At 44.3% G+C, this 20878-nt stretch overlaps 1 protein-coding gene across 5 annotated transcripts in view; it reads left to right on the top strand.

The window, feature by feature from the left end:
* Positions 1-20878, top strand: part of PEG3 (paternally expressed 3) — a 32742-nt gene that overhangs the window by 1738 nt on the left and 10126 nt on the right. Inside the window, exons 2-9 of one of the 5 annotated variants that reach the window (XM_034986077.1) lie at positions 2500-2586; positions 5130-5259; positions 9122-9258; positions 13142-13217; positions 15449-15928; positions 16542-16628; positions 17661-17804; positions 17888-17997. In XM_034986077.1, the coding sequence (XP_034841968.1) occupies positions 15535-15928; positions 16542-16628; positions 17661-17804; positions 17888-17997 (735 nt within the window). In that variant the 5' untranslated portion in view covers positions 2500-2586; positions 5130-5259; positions 9122-9258; positions 13142-13217; positions 15449-15534. Of the gene's footprint in view, positions 1-2499; positions 2587-5129; positions 5260-9121; positions 9259-10962; positions 13218-15448; positions 15929-16541; positions 16629-17660; positions 17805-17887; positions 17998-20878 lie in introns of those variants that run through there. The other 4 variants (XM_034986076.1, XM_034986075.1, XM_034986074.1 and 1 more) reach the window with 4 other exon arrangements.

Below are 20878 nucleotides of genomic sequence, written 5' to 3'. Positions count from 1 at the left end.
TAGTGGGGCTGGCCACGGGAGGCGGATCCAAGGGGAGGGGCTACAGAGCTCGGCTTGCTTCAGCACTGTTGGCCGACAGGTGGCAGCCGAGACTCACTGCGCAGGCGCCATCTTGAGTGACGGTGGGGCTGGCTGCGGGGGCGGGCCCAAGGGGAGGGCCTGTGGAGCCCCACCCACTCGAGTGCTGTCTTGATCAAGAGGTGACAGCCAAAGCTGACTGCGCAGATGTCGGCATCAGTGATTTCATTGCTGGGAGCACACCCGAGGGAGGGCTTTCATGTTTTGGGTGACTGACGGGGGACTAGACTCGTATCCATTGGGTGGCCAGGTCTGTTGGCCCGGGGTGGCCCCCTGAGGCTTACTGCGCAGGCACCATCTTGAATGATGCCAGAGCTGCGGGGGAGGGTGACCTGAGGGAGAGGCTGTCTCGCCCTGAAGGACAGACGGGGTCCGCAGGCCCATACCCACCCTAGCGGTAGGTTTGTTGGCCGGCGGGCGGCTGCCGAGGCTTACTGCGCAGGCGCCATGATGATTGCCCACGGAGTTGCAGGGTGGGCCTGAGGGTGGCGTTGCCATGTCTTGAGTGACCAAGGGCACCTGTGGAGCCCTGCCTACCTGTCTGGCCAGGAGGAGCCTGCGGGTTGCTGGCAGGCGCCAGTTTGGCGGGCCCAGAGTGTTTGCCGCAGCGGCCGTGCAGCACGGCAGCGGGCTCAGCGTTTCCTTGGAGGGATACCAGAGCCACACTCGGGGGAGTGGGGGGCAGGGCTCACCTGTACAGCCTCAGATTTAGATACTTGAATAGGCTTGGGGGCTGTGGACGTACGGCTTGGGTTTGGAGGCTCTGAGGGCACTAAAAGGGTCTAAAAGCCTGTGAACTCGACAGCTCAGCGCTACACACCGTTAGGAGAGGGGCGTGGTATGGGAGCTTACGGGGAGGAGGCTCTCCAGGCAAGTCCGGCCTGGTTTGGGGGCGGAGGGCGTTGCGGAGCTGGGAGGGCGGGGCCTACTGCTTGAGCGGTGAGGTGGCGCTGCGCGTGCGCAGAACTCCTTGTGGCACTGCCACAGCGTCCTCTGGAGGACAGAGAGGTTCCGACCCTGAATTAGCTCTCACCGTGTGCTTTAAGTATACGCTGGACTGCAGGGAGGCTGCTTCTAGTCCTGGCTCCAACAAAGGAGCTTCTAAGTCCCTACCTTTTTTTTTTTTTTTGAGGTAGTAGGGAAGGTAACACGTTGGATCCTTCCTTCCCAACCAGGTGGTGAGAGAAAATTAAGAATGTACATCCACTGGTGAACAATGTTTTAATATACAGTAGAGCTGTAATCGTGAAGATCCTTCCCTCGGGTGCTTCTAATTGACTGAATGCATGCTCTGAGGCACAGTGGGACTTGAAATAGGAAGTATTAATCCACCGGGAGCATGTTGATAATTTCTAAAATGTTATATAAGGTTAAGGAATGATGTTACTACTTAGTAGTACTAAGGTCCAAATATAAGTTAGTCTCTTCATATTACTTAAATTTACAGTAGAGTTAAATTTCTGGCCCTGCATCACTGGCTACTAAATGGAAAAACTGGAGTTTGGGGTTTTTTTTTTTAAGATTTTATTTATTTATTTGACAGAGAGAGACACAGCGAGAGAGGGAACACAAGCAGGGGGAGTGGGAGAGGGAGAAGCAGGCTTCCCGCCCAGCAGGGAGCCCGATGCGGGGCTCTGTCCCAGGACCCTGGGATCATGACCTGAGCCGAAGGCAGACGCTCAACGACTGAGCCACCCAGGCGCCCCGGAAAAACTGGAGTTTTAATTCACTTTTCTAAGGGGTACATATTGTTGCTACTCCATGTGTTCTTCATGGAAAATGTCAGTAATGTTCTCTTTTTCTAAATAACATTACAATGATCTATAATAGTCTGCCATGAGGTCTGAGATTGAGTTCTCTGAACATCTGCTTTTCTGTAAAGTGGGAACTAGAAAATTAATAGTGTTGTGGTGAGGAGTGACAGAGACAATAAAAGTAAGATGTTAAGCACTATATGGGGCATGTAATTAGTAAATAATGGTACTACTTTATAGCTATTTTTTCCTCCCAGTTTTTGCCTACAACATGCATCCTTTGCTTTTAGAAGGACAGCCAATGTCACATAGCTAATAAGTGGGAAGTTGGATTCTTGAATTGATTTCTTAATCCAAAGCCCTGTGTCTTTACTATTTTGCTCTGCTTGTTAGAAAGGGTTCTGAGATAGTCAGAAATTGACCTACACACCCACTGACGTAACCTCATTGGGAAAAGGCTGTGATTACAGTCCAGGGTACAACAGGTGCCTCAGGGAGTAATGCCCATGGGCCCCTCCATCCTGGGGGGGAGAGCTCTTCTTCCTGGGCTGGTTTGACCTCTGTCACTGGGGGAAGTGGAGATGCACCTATTATGTAGTCGTTTTCAGCCTGAGGAATGTATATACAAAGTAAGTTTGGTGTCTCATGTTTTCTTTTCCTTCTCCAGCTTTGCCTTCTTGAGCTTCTACCCTTCTCAGAGGGAGCTGGCAAGACGAAGAGGGACTAGGTCCAAACACTAGGTGGCCAGGTCCAGGTGAGCTGAATTCCCTTCTCACAGTGCCACACTTACCCTTGGAGTGAACACATTCTTCCTCATCCTGACACTTTTCTATTGCATATGTGTTCCATATAGCCATGCAAGTGCCGTTTGTGCTCTGAAAACTCACTCTTCTGGTGAATTGTGTGTTCGCCAGAAATTCTCCTTGGCCTCATGCTATCCTTTTCAGTTTCCTACTTCTTTTTCCAACGCTCAGCTGCACCTTCAGGCCTGCTCTTTCTCTCTTGTTGGGTGATTAAAGAAACATGAGAGATTCATCGGTTCATCTATCAAACATGGCCCTGAGTGGGAAAGGAAGTGTTTTCCTGGAGCTCATAGTCTATTGGGTAATGAAAACGTTGAAAAAAATAATTGTATCATTCATGTTTTTGACAGAGAATATTTACTATGAACAACAGTTAACCTGAAAAAGGCCCCATAGGGCCTTCCTGAGAAGGTCATTGAAGTTAAGGCTGAGTTCTGAAGAAAGGAGGATGGTAGTGTGTTTTGGGAAGAGTAGTCCTAAGCAGAGGGGACAGGGGCATTCCTGAGGGATCCAGAGATAAGAGCCAAAAGCCTAGGGTACCTGGAGCAAAGGAAAGAATTGAGTGGCATTTGAGCAAGGTGGGGATTTTAAAGGTCAATTGGAGCTGTGTTGTGAAAGGCCTTGCAGTTAGTGGTAAGTATATGGGCTTGATATGAAGCATAGTGGGGGAAACCATTGAGATGTTTTAGTCATGAAAGTAACATGGGAGTCAGATTTGTGTTTTAAACATACCATCTGGTTGTGTGGTTCAGAAGGGGAGGGTGGAAACTGGTTTCAGGGAGACCACCTCAGGTCTGGGTGAGAGATGACGGCTTGGATTCGGGTCAGAGCAGGGGCATACGTGAAGTGGATGGATTTGAGAGAGGTACTAAGAGACTCAGTAAGACCTGTACTCTTCTTTCATGGCTTGCTGACTGTTTCAGATAAGGTGCAGCGAGTCACATTATGTGAGGAAGTGAGAAAAATAGCAAAAGTTATTCATTCCATCAGCAAACATGGACAGTATGCCCAATCTGGGACAGGACCATGCTAGACTTTGTGTCTCTGGAAATGGGTAGCATAATCACTGGCTTCAGTATCTGCTAAATGAGAACTCAAGATAGGTGGCTATGCTGACGGTGTATTATCATCCGGAGAAGGGCTCACATGCTGTCCCAGGTGGGCCCCTGGGAACGGACTGGTTTATTCGTGGCCTCAGTGAATGCTCCAAGTATCCAGTGTCTGGTGCTGAAGCCTGTGGAGACTCAGAAACCTTATTTCAGCTAAGGACTCATGTTAGTAGGTACGCATGACTGAGGCTCAGGAGACTTAGAGAAACCCTACTGACGTGTTAGTTTATGTTGAAAAATAGTGTGACTAAAGTACAGTGTTCCTGTTTTCTCAATTTTGGTTTATCAGTTTATGGTGGGAGATAACTACAGCAGGGGCCCAAATACTCAAAAGTTTGTATGATCAGCAGATTCTCTCCCTGTAGGCAGACCTACATGGGAAACGAAACCATAATGGGAAGGTTGCTTGGTGAGTATGGAATCAAAATGAGAGGATACGGAAAAGGTTTAATAGCTTTTGGTTGCAGTGAAGCTCTTAGTAGGATTACTAGGGCACCAGAAGCCCCCGTCTACACTCCCCTTCCTCCCCAATTTCCATTCAGATTAGGTCTGACTAGAGTAGCCCCTCCCTGTACATGGTTAGATGAACCATGCTTTGTGGCCTGCCTTTCCATGTCCTTCCTCTTTTGGGGTTAAAAAAATCTGATCAGCTAATTACTGACATTAAAATATGGTCAGATGAGTCATACTGGCTCAGAAGACATACTCTTTAAAGTAGCTTTATTCATCTTGAACTATTTGGGATCTGATCATTAAACTAAACTCTTAGATACTACTTCCTCTCCTGAAATTTTTGGGGAAACCCCACAAGAATGGACAACAACAAGGAAATTTGGCGGCAGTGTGGTAAGTGCTGAGCTTACGTGAGAGAGTAAGCCCGGGTGATGTGGAGATTACCTGAGAGGAGCCATGTAAAAGACCAGAGGGTGGAGATCGCAGCCAGTGTGGTAGGGAGAGTAGTCATTACTCTTTGCTGGTATTCCCATGTAAAATTGGTCCCCCAGCAGCCCCTGTTGTCCGTATGCTCCTGTTCATGGTCAATTGGACAAGACCGGACACCTAAGCCTAGAGCAGTGGTTCTCAAGGTATAGCTCCTGGAGTGCTTATTTGAATGCCTCTTTCATGGAGAACCACAGATCTCCTAAATCATCACACCTGGAAAAGCAGGTACATATTTCAAAAGTACCTCAGATGGCTTTTGGCACCCCCAAGTTTGAGAACCACCATCCTAGAAGAACTTGAGCCGTGGTGCGCACTTGCAGATTCGGAGAGCTTGGGTTGCTTAGTCTGTCGGCACTGGGCACTTCACCGGGAGGTGAGGTAGGACTGGGACGGGGGCAGCATTTACCCATGTGCATGCTGAAGTAGAGAATGTCGGTCTGCAGAAAGAGGCAGGAGAATGGAGCAAACGAGAAGAGAGAGGAGACCGCACACCATGCTGTCCCTGAGAAATGAAGAAAGTAACTTCCTCGCTTCCTGACTTTAAAGTTCTCAATTCCAGCCCCCTTGGATGAGGTAGGTAGAATGAGTGAGGGGGCTGAATCTAGGTGCACCGTGATGAGGGACCAAAGTAAGTAAGTAGAGATGGGGTTGAAGAAGCTCTCATGGAGCTTCTGTCTCAACTGATGGGATGTGGGGAGCCTGAGGTCGAACAGTGGGGTCACAGGGTTTCTTTATCTCTCCTTACACGTCCCACTCACGTTTCCAAGCCTCTGATACATGTTCTTTAATTGAGTTCTTCCCAGTTCAGTTGAACGCTTGACCCATTCATCCTTTGATTGAGGCCAAAGACACCACACTTACAGCAGGGATTCCTGATGAATTCCGTCTTTGTTTCAGTTACATTAACTGTGAGACCCATATTTTTGTTTTCTATTCATGAAATGGAGAAGTAAAGTGCTTTAAAACATTCAAAGAATAGCACTAAAACTTCCGTATAAACCACAAGGGCAACACTGTTGTCCCGGCAGCACCGCTGTCCTGTGGTTTTAGGTGGTCAAGCTCATGTCTGAAATTTACTCCACGTGAAATCCTTACAATGCATGTAACATTTCATGGTTAGATGTCCGGTGTGTGTAAGAACAGATATTTGGAGGTTAAAGAACAGCTAGAAATCCATAAACCCTTCCGCCCAGGGTGGAGAGTGAGACTGGTTTCCATCATTTGTCTCCTCTCTTTGCCTCCTCTTGGAATTAGTGGTCTTCCTTGGCCCCTAGGACCAGAGTCAGGCCTGGTCCCTTTGTGTCTCCACCTTTGCCCCTGTCTGCCAAATGTGGTCAGACCTTTTAAGACCCTGCCCTTGGCTACTGCTTAACCCACGTACTACTCCAGAGAGCAGAGGGAATTGCAGAAGCTTTAGTAACTAGGGCTGTGCGAGGGTCCTCCTCCAAGTCAGAAAATGAAGGTGACGGGTGTGCCATGTGGCCAGAATTTAGTTTGAACTGTAGGACAGAGGGGAGGGCATGCATGTGGAGTGCCATCAAGTGGTGCACAGGCTTGAGGGTGGTATACAGATAGTGAGTAGAGGACTCCCTGGGAGCAATGTGAGGTGGCCTGAGGGGGAAATGAAGTGTCAGAGTAAGCAGGGGCCATGTCCTGAGGACAACCACAGCAGAGGGAGTGCTGATAAACAGTAACACGCAGAAACGAGAAGGCAAGACAAACAGCAATTGAATTTACTTCCAAATTTTATATTCAAAAAATTTTTTTCAGTTGTGAACTTAGGATAACATTTAAACTAAAATACAAAAAGAAATGGAAGTATCTTTTACTACTATTTTTATTTTCCCCAGTGAATGAAGTCTTTATATAAGTTTTATATGGAAGTTTTCTTCTGGTTTAATTTATACATACTTCCATACGTTTAAATATCCATGTAGATGTTTGTTTCAGTGTGTGCTTTTATTTTAACACAAGTGAGATCATTCCCAGTTGATTAATGTTTCAGACTCAAGCTGCAAGAGTGCAGTCCATAGGATGTGAGACGGTGGTTGGGGGGAGAGCTCATAGGATGTGTCCGCCACGTTCAGTCTCCACTTACGTGGGTGTGTTTCTTTGTGTGTATGCAGGTACTACTCGTAGCTGTTTAACAGTGTCTACAAGAATTTCCGTATCAATACATTTGCACCTGTAGCTTTGCTGTCTAAAAACTGCATTATATTCCTTTGTGTGGACATTTTCATCGTTGGTTTTACGTACATACAAATGCCACGTGTGCTGTACAGTTTTATACCTTATTATTTTAATTTAATGCTTCAAAAGTTTTTTTACGTTAGTGGTTTCCATCAAGTGTAAATAAACCACTGTGTCTGTAGAATGGAATACTATGTGGCCTTTAGAAAGAACGATGTAGATCTGTATGTACTAGTACGGAAAGATAACCGTCATAACTTAGTAGGTTTTACCGTGCACACATAAGGGGCACCTGGCTGGCTCAGTGGGTGGAGCATGCGACTTTTGATCTTGGGGTTGTGAGTTCGAGCCCCACATTGGGCAGAAAGTTTACTTAAAAAAATAAAAATAAAAAATAAAAAGCATACGCAGAACTCCCAATGTGATCTCATTTGGGTAAAAATGAGATGCCACTCTATATGTGGATGTTAGAAGATTTAGTATAGCAACAAATTTGATCGATGGGTATGGCTTGTAGTTTCTACATTAAATACTCTGTAATTGAACATTGTACTATCTTCTGTTTGTAATCAGAAAATAAAATGATAGAACTTTCTGAAAACATGACTTAATGGCTACATAACATTCTGTTAAAGATTTTATCTGTTTTCATTCCTTCCTGTTTGAAAATTTTGGAGGAATGTTGTGTTTTGAGTGCACTGATTTATTTCGGTGTGAACAAAGTATGTTTGTTACTGGCCTTATAGTGGCCTTAGCCTTCCAGCAATGTGTTGAAATACAGAATTTGTCAGGAGGCCAGACAACAACACTGGTCTTATTATTCTTTCTTAATGTCAAAGGTTGTCTCCAGCCTTCTTGGAAAGCATACTTGAATAACTGGTCAGAAATGAAAGTGTTGGCCATCGCCTCTTACCACTTTTGTTAAAATTATTTTACTACTTAGTCCTCAGAAAGTTCGTAGTTTGTATTTAAACAGTTTATGCTTTTCTTGACTGAAAGACCTTTATTTATTATAAACTAAATATCACATGTGTATATATTTCGATGCAAGTCAGTTTTTGGGCTGCATTAGCTCTGTTAGTCTATTTGTCCTAACACTCGCATCATTGTGTTGGAAAGAATACTTTGTTTTCATATGTTTGGGTCGTTTTACAGACAACCCCCTGCTCCCACCACACACATACGTTATTCAAAATTCTCCTGATATTTTTGTACATTTATTCACCTAGAAAAATTGGATTCTCATTTCATCAAAGCTCCCCACCCCGTTATTGGATTTTAATTTATGTTCAAGGAAGGATTGACAACAATTTCCACATTCCCATCTGAAAGCATATGTTTTCATTTATTTAGGACTTGTTTTATGTTCTGTACATTTAAAAATTTTTATTTGGGCTTGCATATACTTTGTTGAATTTATTTATGGGAATTATTTTGTTATTAATGGGATTCTTTTCTTGTATTTATTGACAAGGTTTTTCAGCTCAAAATAATGCTTTTTCCACATGATGCCTTTCATTTCTTTTTCTTCAGTTGTGTTTGCTAGGTTTTTTGCAGAATAGTGTTGAATGGTAGTTGTGATGGAGGACTTCCCTTCCTTGTCCCCATCTTTAGTTGGAATAGTTTTAGTGTTTAATGTGCTTCCTTGCATTTATTTGAGATAAATCTTTATTCTTAAATGGTCTCCTAGTTTTACTTTTGCTAAGAATGTATAAGGAGAGGCTGTTGAAGCTTGCAAATGCTTTCCAACATACAACAATGCTCACGGGGCCCCCTCCCTTCCCCCTTTAATCGATCATATAGAACAGTCCACTGGAATAGGGGTATCTTCCTTGTATTCCTGGAATAGGCTTTCATGGTCATGGGCTATTTAGACTTTTCTAGATTGGATTTATTAAACATTTTTGCGTATAAGTGCAAACAAATGTTTATTGAACACCTTCTTGGTGCCAGTCCTGTGAAGATAAAATACGATGATGGAAAAGGCAACAGAGGCCTTGCCCTCAGGGACTTTGGGTATAAGTGCGGGCACTCTCATTTCTACTGGGTTCGTGCATCTTCAAGCACATCTCTCATTATATGGGTAAATTGTTATTGTTGGCCTTTCTGGGCTGTCCTTGGAGGGGTTCCCCCCCGGCCTCAACATTTCATGTGATCGTATCAGGCAAACCTTTAGCCGACACCTTTTTGATGCTTTCCTCTCAGCCACCTCCAAACCTGTATCTTCTGTTTTCTTCAACGGTAGGCGTGGCTGTTGCCATGGAGGCAGAAGCTGGACTGGGGAAGTGGGGGCGAAGTGGGTAGAGCAGTTATGCTTTTGATTGGCCAGAGGCGCTGTCACAGGACGAGTTCACCTGGGATCGGGGTCTTCCTGAGGGTAAGGTGAGTATGGGGCCCTGGCAAGTACTAACTCAGCATATCTGGCCCCACTCTTAGTTGCCCTTTGGACTGCAAATGGAGGATAGAGTGAGTCAGGGGTAAGGGTTGGGTTACTGGGCCAGCAGGGCACCTAACCTCATCTCACAGGGCTCACCTGCCATCAGGTACCCCTGTAGGAGGACGTTGACCCGTGTTTCCTTTTCCTGAGTTTGATTCTTGGTGACTCTGGTAGGACTGCAGTTCTACAGTAACACCTTGACAACGTAATACTTCTCTGACATGTGCTAGTCCCTTCCCGTGGCTCCATGTGTAAAATGGTGTCACCTGCCGTCATTTACTCCAGCAGCTTTTTAGTGCTGCAGGTGTTGGCTTTTATAAACTGGAAATTAGATATACATATAAGGACTTAATTGTAGTGGGCAGCCAATTTTTTAGCTCTTATTTTTTTCTTACTAATATTTTATTTACTTGACTGTCCTTAGATGGAGACTTGCTGGTTCAAAAGGAATGGGCATTTTTAATGTTTTTAAACCATATGCTAATACGGCATCCAGAAACATGGTTCATGTCTGCACCAGTCAGCTTCTCACCAACATCAGTTTTTCTTTTTGATTTTTATTTTTGAAATATTTGCCCATTTGATAGGCCAAAAAAATGTTCACTGTAATATTTCACATTTCTTTGATTTCTGATGTAACTGTTGGATCTTATCACTGACTTTATGAACTGTGTATTTTTATTTTCGTGTTGCGACATTTATCTTTTTTTTACTGCTTTCTAAGAGCTTTTCATGTTTCAAATATTAACTATCATCTATGTTGCAAAATATTTTTTCCCCTCCTCTTCTTCTTTGTCTTTATTTTGGTTGCTTTTTCTAGTGCTGCAGAAAATTTGTTACCCATTTTTATTTTCACGTCTGCTGAGTAGTGGTCTTTCAGTGGTCTCTGCCGTTGGAATTCTGCTTGAGCATTCTCCTCCCTGTACCCGTTCTTCGCTGTTGTAAACAGTGCCTCTGTGAACACACTTGAGAACTGTATCTTTGTGCACATGGACAGATAGGTCTATCAGTTGGGTTTCAGAGGCAGAATCCCTAGGATAGGGGATGGCATTGCATTTATGTACAAATAATTGCTGGAGACCTGAGGAGTATATTTAGTTTATAGCTGCAATTTCCATATGTCATTCTTGGGTATCAGAAGTTCCAAAGTTGATTCCTTGGGGTTTTTCTAAATTGACTGCCATCTGATTTAGGGTGTGACCTTGGACTCCAGCAGGGTGGGATGGACAGGGGAAGGGAGAAGACCCCCTCAGTGTTAAGGTGTCAGCGTTGTGTGCACCCACTCAGTGGGCAACACAGTCTCTAAGGCCTCTACTAGTGCTTTTGTTTATTGTTTTAACTTTGAATTTATTTTTTTGACTAGGTAATACATGCTCATGGTAAAAATAAATAAATAAAAACAAAAGGAGAATATACAGTGAAAAAGTAAGTTTCCATTCTCTCCCTGGCCCCCAGTTCCCTTCCCCAGAGGCAATCACTATTAATCACTATTAATAGTCTCATATATATCCATACAGAAAATGTCTGTTTAAGCAAATGCATCTGTTTTTATAGTTTTTCAGAATACTATGCACATTGTTGTGTCCCATTTTGCACTTAACTACCTTAGAGATCATCTCATATCTCTTTATTTACAAATGCCTCATTATTTTAAAAGGTTTCATAATCATTACATGAATATGTACCACATTTTGTGCATTGCCAGCAATGCTTCAATGAATATATTTTGCACATATGTCATTACATATCTCTGGGATAAATTCATGGAAATAGAATTTATAGGACTAAGGGTATGTACATTTAAAATTTTGATAAGTTATCCAAATTGCCCTCCATAGAATCTACACTGCCACAGCACTATGTGAGTATGCCAGCTTCTTCGTACAGACCTATTTATAGTCCATCTTTATGATTACTCTGTTCTCAAGGCCTTTTTTACTCTCAGATCTCAAATGAATTTCCTCTGCCATTGTGGGAAGGAGTTGTTAGTGTCTGATTCTTTCCTTAAGGTTTTCCTGTTAAAAATTTTTAAAAAATTTTTTAATGCTCTCGCCGACCAAGGGCTGTTTTGTTGCCCTGGTTAGAAAAATCTATGAGCACGTTTAATGAAGATCGTATTTGTTTACTCTAGTCCTGAATTTCTTGAGAAAAGAAATGAGTGAATTTTTGGTGTAGAACTTGGCATCTACCTTGTGATAGGATTCTTAAGGGCATTTAAATGGTCATATTATTAATGAATAGAAAGTCCTCCATCTCTTTTCTGTGTTCTGGAAAGGTTTTTATAACATGGTAAATTCATTGCTCATGGAAATTTTATGGGAGGTTGCTCCTTAAATCAGTTCATCTTTTTAAATTTCTTCCCTAGATTTTCCTCTGCTTTCTGATCAGGTTTGCCTATTTATATGTTCTTAGAAAAATTGTTGATTCCCTATCAAACTTTTTAACTCTACAGTTCTTATATATACAGTTTTTACTTATTGGTGCTTTATGTTTCAAGTACGTGCCTACTAGGAAGAAAAGTTAACATAGTAAAAAAGTACATATATGAAGTCAAAGTTATCCTTTATATCTCCTGATTTTATTGTCAGGTTCAAAGAGCCCTTCCCTGTTCCATGATTCTAAAAAGTAATCTTTTATTTATTTTATTTTGATTGTAGTTTTAGCATTTTTATATATAGTATGACCTTGTCCCCTAAGTGAATGATGGGTAGTTTTCCTGTATACCATTCACCAAAGTAATTCCTACATTCCTTACTAGTTTGTAAATGCCACTTTTCATGCCACTACTGGATACTCGACTATATATGGTCAACTGAGACTAAGATTCCTAAATGAATCCATTTTTTTTTTTGTCATAAGTTACAAGTGTATCTTTTTTGTTGTTCTATTTCTTTGGCTTTGATGGTATAAACGAAACCATCATTTGTTATTTTTATGTAGTCTTTCTGTCTTTAGGCATATTATAAAAGAACTTTCTTGCCCTGAGATTATGTTAAAATATTTTTAAATGTTGTGTATGGTTTGTTGGCCTTCTGATATATGAATTTTTAAAATATTGATCCAGGTCAACTTTAGAATCATCACCAAGTTCCCCAACGTTAATATTCTTTGAAGTTCCATATAGTATAGATTAATTTGGGGGAGGTTTTAGAACTTTGATACACCAGATCCATACAGCTCCCACGATTATATTGTGTCTCTCCAGTTATTGTCTTTTATTATTATAATTTGTAATTCTATTCACATGGTTGCTATTGTCTTTTATTAAGTCTTTTTTATCTTTGTAATGGGAGTTCTCTTCCCATTTTTTAAAATTTATAATTGCTGATACATTTTTAGGAAGTCTGTTATAAGTGATTTCCTTATTAAATTATTGTAAGGTCTCTTTGCATTGATTCACAGTATCTGAGTGGGTAGTCTTATATAAGTGAATGATAGTTTTTAGAACCTTTTTTTCTTTATGCCTCAGATTTTTCTTGCCTTGTTGTAACTGGCTAGAACTCTGTAGAATCGTGTTCTACAGTGACAGCGTTAAAGACTTTTGTGTCTGCTTTTATAACTGAGTTTGGTCTGTGGTTTGTTAGTGCTAGCTTTGTCTTGGGTTTTGAATTATTCTGGTTTCATAAGACAATTTGTAAGCTCTCTATTTCTCTTTGGTTGGTTTATATGACATGGGAATTGGCCTTTCTTGAATATGATATATAAAGGCCTCACCTCTAATGCAATCTGAATTCACAGCCATTTGGAGAATTAATTCTCTGACACTCTTTTTACATTTCTTCAATGTTTATTTGTCTATGTATTTTTTTTTCCTTAAAATGTCTGCAGGTCCCTGGCATTTTGACTCTGTTCCTGTGGATAGCTGCTTGTTCTGAAGTTCAGGAAGGATCCTATTCCCAAACAGGTATCCTGTTGCCTCTGAGGAGTTGGACTAGTGTTTTCTAGGGGACTGGAGTTTTCTCTGGAATCTGGATGCCAAAGAGCAGACTTGGGCTTTCTGCCCTTTCGTCTTTGCCATTCAGGCATGCTGCTTTTTGAGAACTCTGCTCTTGTCAGAGGCAGTCCCTCTTAGCCAAGTCCTGGATAAAATGAACTGTTCTTTCATCCAGAGTATCACACCAGTTCCCCAGAGCCTGGACACTTGCCCTTTTCCTTTCCCTGCTTTGGAAGTCTTCTGTCCAGAGGGGTATTAATTACCTAGAGCCTTCCTCTCTGTTGCTGCCTGTCCTCTTCAAGGAGGGAGGGCAGTCAGGGAGGCAGTGCTTCTTCATTCACGAGGGTCTTCATGATGGATGTGTGTTTGTGAGGGTTGGTGCTCCCAAGGACAGTGGTGGGAGAGGGCATGGGAGGGAAGTTTGTGCATGAGTAGAGTGCAAGCCCATCACTGCCAGGGGAACCCAGCACGGCAGAGTTTGCTACATTTATTCCCAAATAATAAATTAAACACCTTGTTTTCTCTTTAGACATTTAAAAAAACCCTTAATTTTAAACATACTGATTTCCTTTTAAAACAAAAGCAGAGAATTTTTGCTGCATGTGGTTTTGTTCTTCTCTGGAAGTAAAGCCAGAAGTACAAAACTATCAGGTGAGTTAATTGACCCACCCAAACCTAGATTTTGTTCCCACAGTGCCTATTTCCTTGTACCATTCGTGGCTGTCCACAAGGAGAAGTGTGTAGTCTTAATTGGTTACATTAGAAAAAAGATGAATGTCAGCTTTTATACTCAGTCTAGAGGGTTTTTCTAAAAAGAGGGGGCAGATAATAAAAGAAAAATAAAGACAACTAGGGAAATAAATGAAACAGTACAGAAGTTTATCAAAGATGGTTCTTTTGAGACAAACTTTGGCAAGATTGATCAAGGCAAAAGAATGTGAAAACAATGTGTAATAGCATGAAGAAGCCTGATGGCGACTTTTATCATATTCTTACTGTTTATGTGAATAATGTATTTTTATCACCTGTATAGGGTTTCTGTGGCTTCACCAATATTGCGTTTAATTTCCCCCCAGTGTACTAGGCAGCATTGTAAGAGAGCTTCACATATACCCACCAGGGTTTCCCACCCAGTTGTCTGGGTATACTGAGAAGGGGCTGGTAGAAAAGTGGGCAGGTGAGGGGCATGACACACCAGAATGCTCTTTCGGAAGCACTGGCATACAGGTTAACCCAGGATGTTCTCTCTCCCCAGAAACTTCGCTGTGCTTCTGCAGGCATGTAGTAACACATGCCTGTGTCTAAAATCAATTCTAAGATGGGTTTGTGTACATTATTTTCAATACATTATTTCACTGTTGATACCTGACTTTGTGTCAGGCAGGCACTAGAGGATAAGGGATAGAAAAGTTAATCTCTGATCCATTTAATAGATTTTACGGTTGGCTGTGGGAAGAGGAGCACATAAATTCCAGTATTTAAAAATAAATGTGACAAGTACTTGCAACACCTAAGAGATAAAATACAGTTCAGGAAACCTACCTGAAGAAGTGCTGTTAGCAGAGCCTGAGGCTGGGTTCTGGGACAGGCACTCATCAGAAGCATGTGCAGTGCTGAGGGAAGGGGTCCTGAGCATACCAGCAAACTCTGCCACTCTGGCCAGAAGAACCTTCGGCAATGATGGAGATGTTCAGAAATAATCAGAAATGGCAGGTTTGGTCCTCATTCCCTTGTACCCCCTTTTCCATTTTTGCTGAGAAAAAAATTGACCTCCAGTGACAGTAATGGCTAGCACCTTGAGCATTTCCCACGTGTGGACATTGGATGGTTAGGCCTTTAGGAATATTAACTTATTTAATCTCACAGTTTTAAAAGGGCTGAGGGCTTTTGTTCCCCTTGTGTAGATAAGGGGACAGACTCCACTCCAGGACATTGAATAGTTGCCCACGGTCACACAACCAGTTAGTAGCAGAGCTAACCCTCAAACAGGTCTTAGTGGCGCCCAGAGGTCATGCTTGTAGCTCCCGTGTGAGGCCAGCTTTGTGTGCTGTGTGTGTGTGTGTCTGTGTATTGTGGGTTTATGCATCTCTGCCTCCTTGGCCTATTCACAAAGCATTGTTGATGCCCCATGTAGGGCAGCCCCACACTGCTGCCTGATCCTCAACTTCTGGGACATGTGTATATCTCCTTACGATCTACAGGTCCCTGAGTACTGACTGTCACAGGCTGCTGCGTCTTTCCTGTTGACTCATGTTTGGTTCCTCCAGTGAAAATTTTACTTAGAAAAATGCTGCCTCCAAAGTACTTGTCTGCCACCAAACCCAAGAAGTCTTGGGCCCCAGATCTGTATGAGCTAGACAGTGACTTGAATAAGGAGCCGGATGCCACCATAAGAGAAGGTGCAACTGACCCTGAGTTCTTTCATCAGAGGTTTCGGAATTTCCTCTACGTGGAATTTGTTGGGCCTCGGAAGACGCTGTTCAAACTCCGAAACCTCTGCCTCGATTGGTTGCAGCCGGAGACTCGCACCAAGGAGGAGATTATCGAGCTCTTGGTCCTTGAGCAGTACCTGACCATCCTTCCAGAAAAGATAAAGCCTTGGGTGCGGGCAAAAAAGCCAGAGAACTGTGAGAAGCTAGTTACTCTGCTGGAAAATTACAAGGGGATGTATGAGCCCGGAGGTGAGACTTTGTAGAAGCATGGTGAAGGCCGTCGGGGAACTGTGAGCTCCCTGGGGTTCATGGCCTCAGCATTGTTGGTGTTCGAGGCTGGATCGTTCTTTCGTGGGGGGGGCTGGCTTGTTGTGGGACATTCAGTGACACTTCTGGTCCCTCTCTGCCACAGGATACCAGTTGCACTCCCTCCCCAGCTGTGACAGCCACAACATGATGTTGACAAATGTCGCCTGGGGAGTAGAATGCCCTGGTTAAGGACCACCACCCTAGGGTGGTGGGGGAAGGAAAAGCAACACTTCATTGAGGGCCTCCGTGAGGAACTGGTGAGCCTCTGTGGGCCTCACAACCCTGGTCCAGGCTCCCTTTTGTGGAACAGGGTGTATTACCCCAGGAAGCTGTTGGTGGCCGCTGTTTAGGGGTGAGGTGGGGCAGCAGTCGAAGCCGCTTGCTGGCCCAGGAGCAGGAGGAGGCTGAGGAATGAGAGGATCTGGTCACTCCAGCTTCCTGTTGAGGTGCAGGTAGTGCAGTAGGGGCAAGGGCAGACTCCACTGGGGGAGCTGTTTCGAGAACACAGGCAAGACGTGATAAAGCATTAAGTCAGTGTCTGGTGTCCTCTCAGACGACAACAGTGACCTCCGCAGCGAAGACAGCATGAGCCGGAAGGGAGCAGAGTCCCCGCCACCACGCTCCGCCTCTTCTTTTTGCAGTGAGTAGTAACCCTGTCCGGTTATGCCCCCCGTCGGGGCATGCTTCCAGACTTCAGCCTGGCTTCCCCTTTCACCAAGCCTGCCACATGGCATAAACGTGCACGGTGGGCATGAAGCCTTCAGTGAAGACAGCAGCACCTTCCCAGGGCAACTGCTGCTACTCACAGATCTGAGGGAAAGTAAATTAATTGATGATATAATGAGACATTTTTAGTATCAAAGAAGACACCAGTATATGGCATGAAATACAGTTTTCTTTCTTTTTTTTTTAAGATTTTATTCGTTTATCTGAGAGAGTGAGTGAGAGGAGAGAGAGGGAGAAACACTTACCTGCTGAGCAGGGAGCCCAATGCGGGACTCGATCCCAGGATCCTGGGATCACGACCTGAGCCAAAAGCAGTCGCTCAACCGACTGAGCCACCCGGGCGCCCCTACAATTTTCTTTTTAAATAATGAGATAGTATTTAAGGCTGTTGGAAATTTGCAGCAGGCTGTTTGAAGATATGCCCACAGCCTCCCCAAGAGGGGCAAAGTTCATTACTACTTTGTCTCTAAAAGTTATTTTATTTGTTAAAGGTTCTTCAGTGAACTTTTTAGAAGGTTTGCTTTGGGGGAGGGCATGTGTTTTGTTTCTTTGGTGTAGCATCATGTATCCCTTAAGATTGTCAGGCGTAAGCCCAGTAGTAGAGGGTCTGAAGTCATTGTCCTGAGTGTGGGCTTGACTATGTAGGAACTGGAGAACCAACAGAAGTGTTAGAAGGGAAGCCAACCTCTAACCTCTAAACCAGCCTTTGGAACTTGCTTTGCAGTATGCCCCACTTAAGCAAAGCCTCCAGAAATGGTGTTCCAGGTCTAGGGTAATAGGAAGAGCCCAGATCATGCTTAGGAGTCTGGGGACCTCAGTGTGGGATCCATTTCCTCAAGGGAGGAGCAAGAATAGTGTTCCTTTCCCAAGTGGTATGTGTACACATGAAGGGAGAACACATGTGTCAGAGCATTTTGTTAACTCCTTGAATGTCTGGCTTTCTCAGGTGACCGGGACCGGGAATGGGACCAGGACTGGGACCGGGACCGGAATCGGGATTGGGAGCTAGATTGGGACCAGGAGCGGAGAGGCAGAAGCAGAGACCTGGAGTCTCGAGACCGCTGGCCATACACCAGGAATCCCAGAAACAGTAAGGCACAAGCTCTGACGTCCCTGATGAGCGTGCAGGGTTAGATGGGCCTCGTTCCTTCAAGATGCCTTTTCTCTTCCCAGGACTTCCTCAACGGGATCTTTCCCTTCCTCTGATGGAGAAAACAGCTTTTGCGATGGAAAGAGAGCGCAAGCGTAGGGACTCCGTGATGGATTATGAGTCAAGATCCCAGGTATGCTTAGGTCTCCTCTCTTTCTGGGAAGACCATCTTCTTTTCATGGCAGAGATGCCTTTCTTTCCCAAGAGGGTGTGTTCATCTCCCTAGAATCCCAGCTGGGTGTAGTGAAGGGGGCAGTTACTCTCTGCAAGGAGCCCAGGCCTGTCCCCAGAGGTGGCAAGTGGCTGGGGTGACTCCTGCCTATTTTCTCATTTATCCATGTAGAGGGTTTTCCACTCAGCATCTGGGTCGTGCTTTGGTCACGTCGGTTGTTCCTTATTGGGCCAGGGAAACAGAACTATTCTGGAGATCTTTCTGGCCGACCCACTGTGGGGAGCCAGGGAAGTGGCAAAGCCATACAGTAGACTGGCAAGTGAGAGCAGAAGCTCTGGAGCCAACGAAAGCTGGGTTTGAAGCCCAGCTCTGCCACCTGTTGGGTGTGCAGCCTTGGACCGTTTACTTAAGCAAGCTGAACCTCAGTTTCCTCATCTGCAGGATGGATGTGGCGATTGGCTCAGCAGGGCTGCTGGGAGGAGTGAGTGTGATATGCATATGTGAAGTGCTTAACGTGACGCCGGGCATGTGGTAGGCACAGCCTACCTCTCAGCTGTTAATGGCAGTCGTTTTAAGAGGCAGTGTGCTGGGGAAATTGGTGACAGGAGAGAGACTTGGCATTTGAGCTGACCTTTAAGGAGAAGGGTCACTTAAAACATGGCATTGTGAAGGGGGGCCACAGCATGGAAAGGGCTTGAGAGGAAGGGGGGTAGCTGAGTGCATGGAGCCTGCATCTCCTCTTACTATTAAGGACGTTCCCCCCAGGTCAGGGAGTACAGTAGTGACTGAGATAATTAAGGCCCCTGGATGCCCTGGAAACTTTGAGCCTTACAACAGAGAAGGGCATTCAACAATCCCACAAATAAAATTCCATATAAATACCATATGTAACTGCTTCTTATACAGAGTGCCGTTAAGGAAAAATTGGGAGTTATAACAAGAAATTGTCATGGGGATCTTGGTTTGGATAGGAGATACCTTGAAGGCAGTAACATTTGACAGCTGAAGGGCAGGAACAGTTGGTTAGGTGAAGTGTCAGGGTCAGGAGATCCCAGGTGAAGGCCCCAAGGCAGGAACCGAACAAAGGCCAGGTTGGCCAGAACACAGAGGGCAAGAGACGCAAGACAGCCTGAGGCATGGGTAGGCCTGGTCACCGGTGTCCTGCAGCCAAGCAGAGAGCTTAGGTCTACCCCAGTGCACTGAGATATATTAGTAATGGTGCCTGCAGTGAGATTTATGAGTTGGGATCAGCTGACGGAGGGCTTTGTACCCTACCCTGAGAGGTCTGTCATTTGTCCTCTGTCCTGAAGGCAAGCAAGGATCCACAAGTACGTATGAGAAGGAAGGATGGGTAGTGTCCAGATCTTGAAAGCAGAGCTCCTGCAGCAGCTGAAGGGATGTGGAAGAAGGTGGGTGGGGTCAGAAGTGACTCATTTCCTCCAGCCCAAATGTCCTTGTGCCAGGGAAACAATCTAAGTTTGTGACACATTTAGTTTGTCACTAATTTTGATGCCTTAGTTGAAGAAACCAAAGTGACCAAAATTGTAGGAATCTAGGCAAAATACTAAATCACAGACTCTTTCTTAAGCTTGATTTTGGGGGAAAAAAAAAAGTCTCACTGATACGCATTTGCCACCCACGAAGGTGGTCTGCGATGAGTATCAGTGCCTCCCAAGCACTGCTGTGCCAGATGGTAACTAAGTTTTCACTGATACGTGGGGAAATGAAAAATTTCAGTGTCCTTATTTTGGGGGGTGTTAGGATACTCTTATGAAATGAAGATGATAGGAGATTTGTAATTGGCTTTTGTCTTATTTTGCTTTTTGAATGCCCTTCCTTGAGGGGTGCCTGGATGGCACAGTTGGTGAAGAGCCCCACTCTTGATATCAGCTCAGGGCTTGATCTCAGGGTCTTAAGTTCAGTCCCCGAGTTGGGCTCCATGCTGGGTGTGGAGCCTACTTTAAAAAAAAATGCCCTTCCTTGACACTGAGAAGAGTTGGCTCCATGTCTGTGACGTCTAGAAGTTTAGAAGCCACTGATTGCTGTAACTCAGTGTGGTAGGAATAGCAGCTGCAGCAGATGTAAATTGTATCTTGAGGGTATGCACAACAGAAAATCCTCATCATCTTTTAGCATTGTGTGTAAATCTCTGAATCACTTACGCGTGTGGGTCCTGCCGTGAAAGTGAAGTGGTGCCACGATGCTCTCTGGGTGGCACCCATTCGAGTGGAACTTGATTGCAGCTTGTGCAAATTTAGATGCCATTTTGGTTACAGATACAAAGTGACCAACTGCTTTAGAGAAGCCCACTTACATAGATTAACTTCATTTGAAATCACAGCATCATTTTTCTTTCATAGGAACAGTGTAGTTCAAAATTTAACATGCATTTATTTTACTCAGGCAAATGGAGAGAAGAATATGAAAAACAGTCATTCCTTTTTGCCATTGTCCTTGGGGGTCTGTCAACACCAGGGGTGGTGACCCTTCTGACTCCCTGAGCCCCCCAAGTTCTTAACCGCATCTGTTTCTCTCCTAATCCCCCAAGTTAGGAGCCCTGGTTTCCTTCCTCTTACCAGAAATGCATCTTTGTTCCCACCCATACTTTCCTTCGTAGTATAATAAACCGGTGCTGGGACTTAGGAAGCACTGTCACAAAGCTGAGCATAGCACGGCTTTTGCTCTTGAACTTGCTGTCGGACAGGAGATTGGCACCCAGCAAAAACAATGCAAGTTAGCTTTATGGGGTGGCAGTTGTACCGAGTCTGCAGTGCTAGTTCGTTGTTCTAGGAATTCTCAGCCTGGACCTAGAAAGAGTTTCATTTTTGAAACTCTGCTTAGT

Source organism: Mirounga leonina, unplaced genomic scaffold (assembly GCF_011800145.1).
Source record: "Mirounga leonina isolate KUSES-001 unplaced genomic scaffold, KU_Mleo_1.0 Mir_376, whole genome shotgun sequence".
NCBI lineage: Eukaryota > Metazoa > Chordata > Mammalia > Carnivora > Phocidae > Mirounga > Mirounga leonina.
This window is presented reverse-complemented; position numbering and strand designations above follow the sequence as displayed.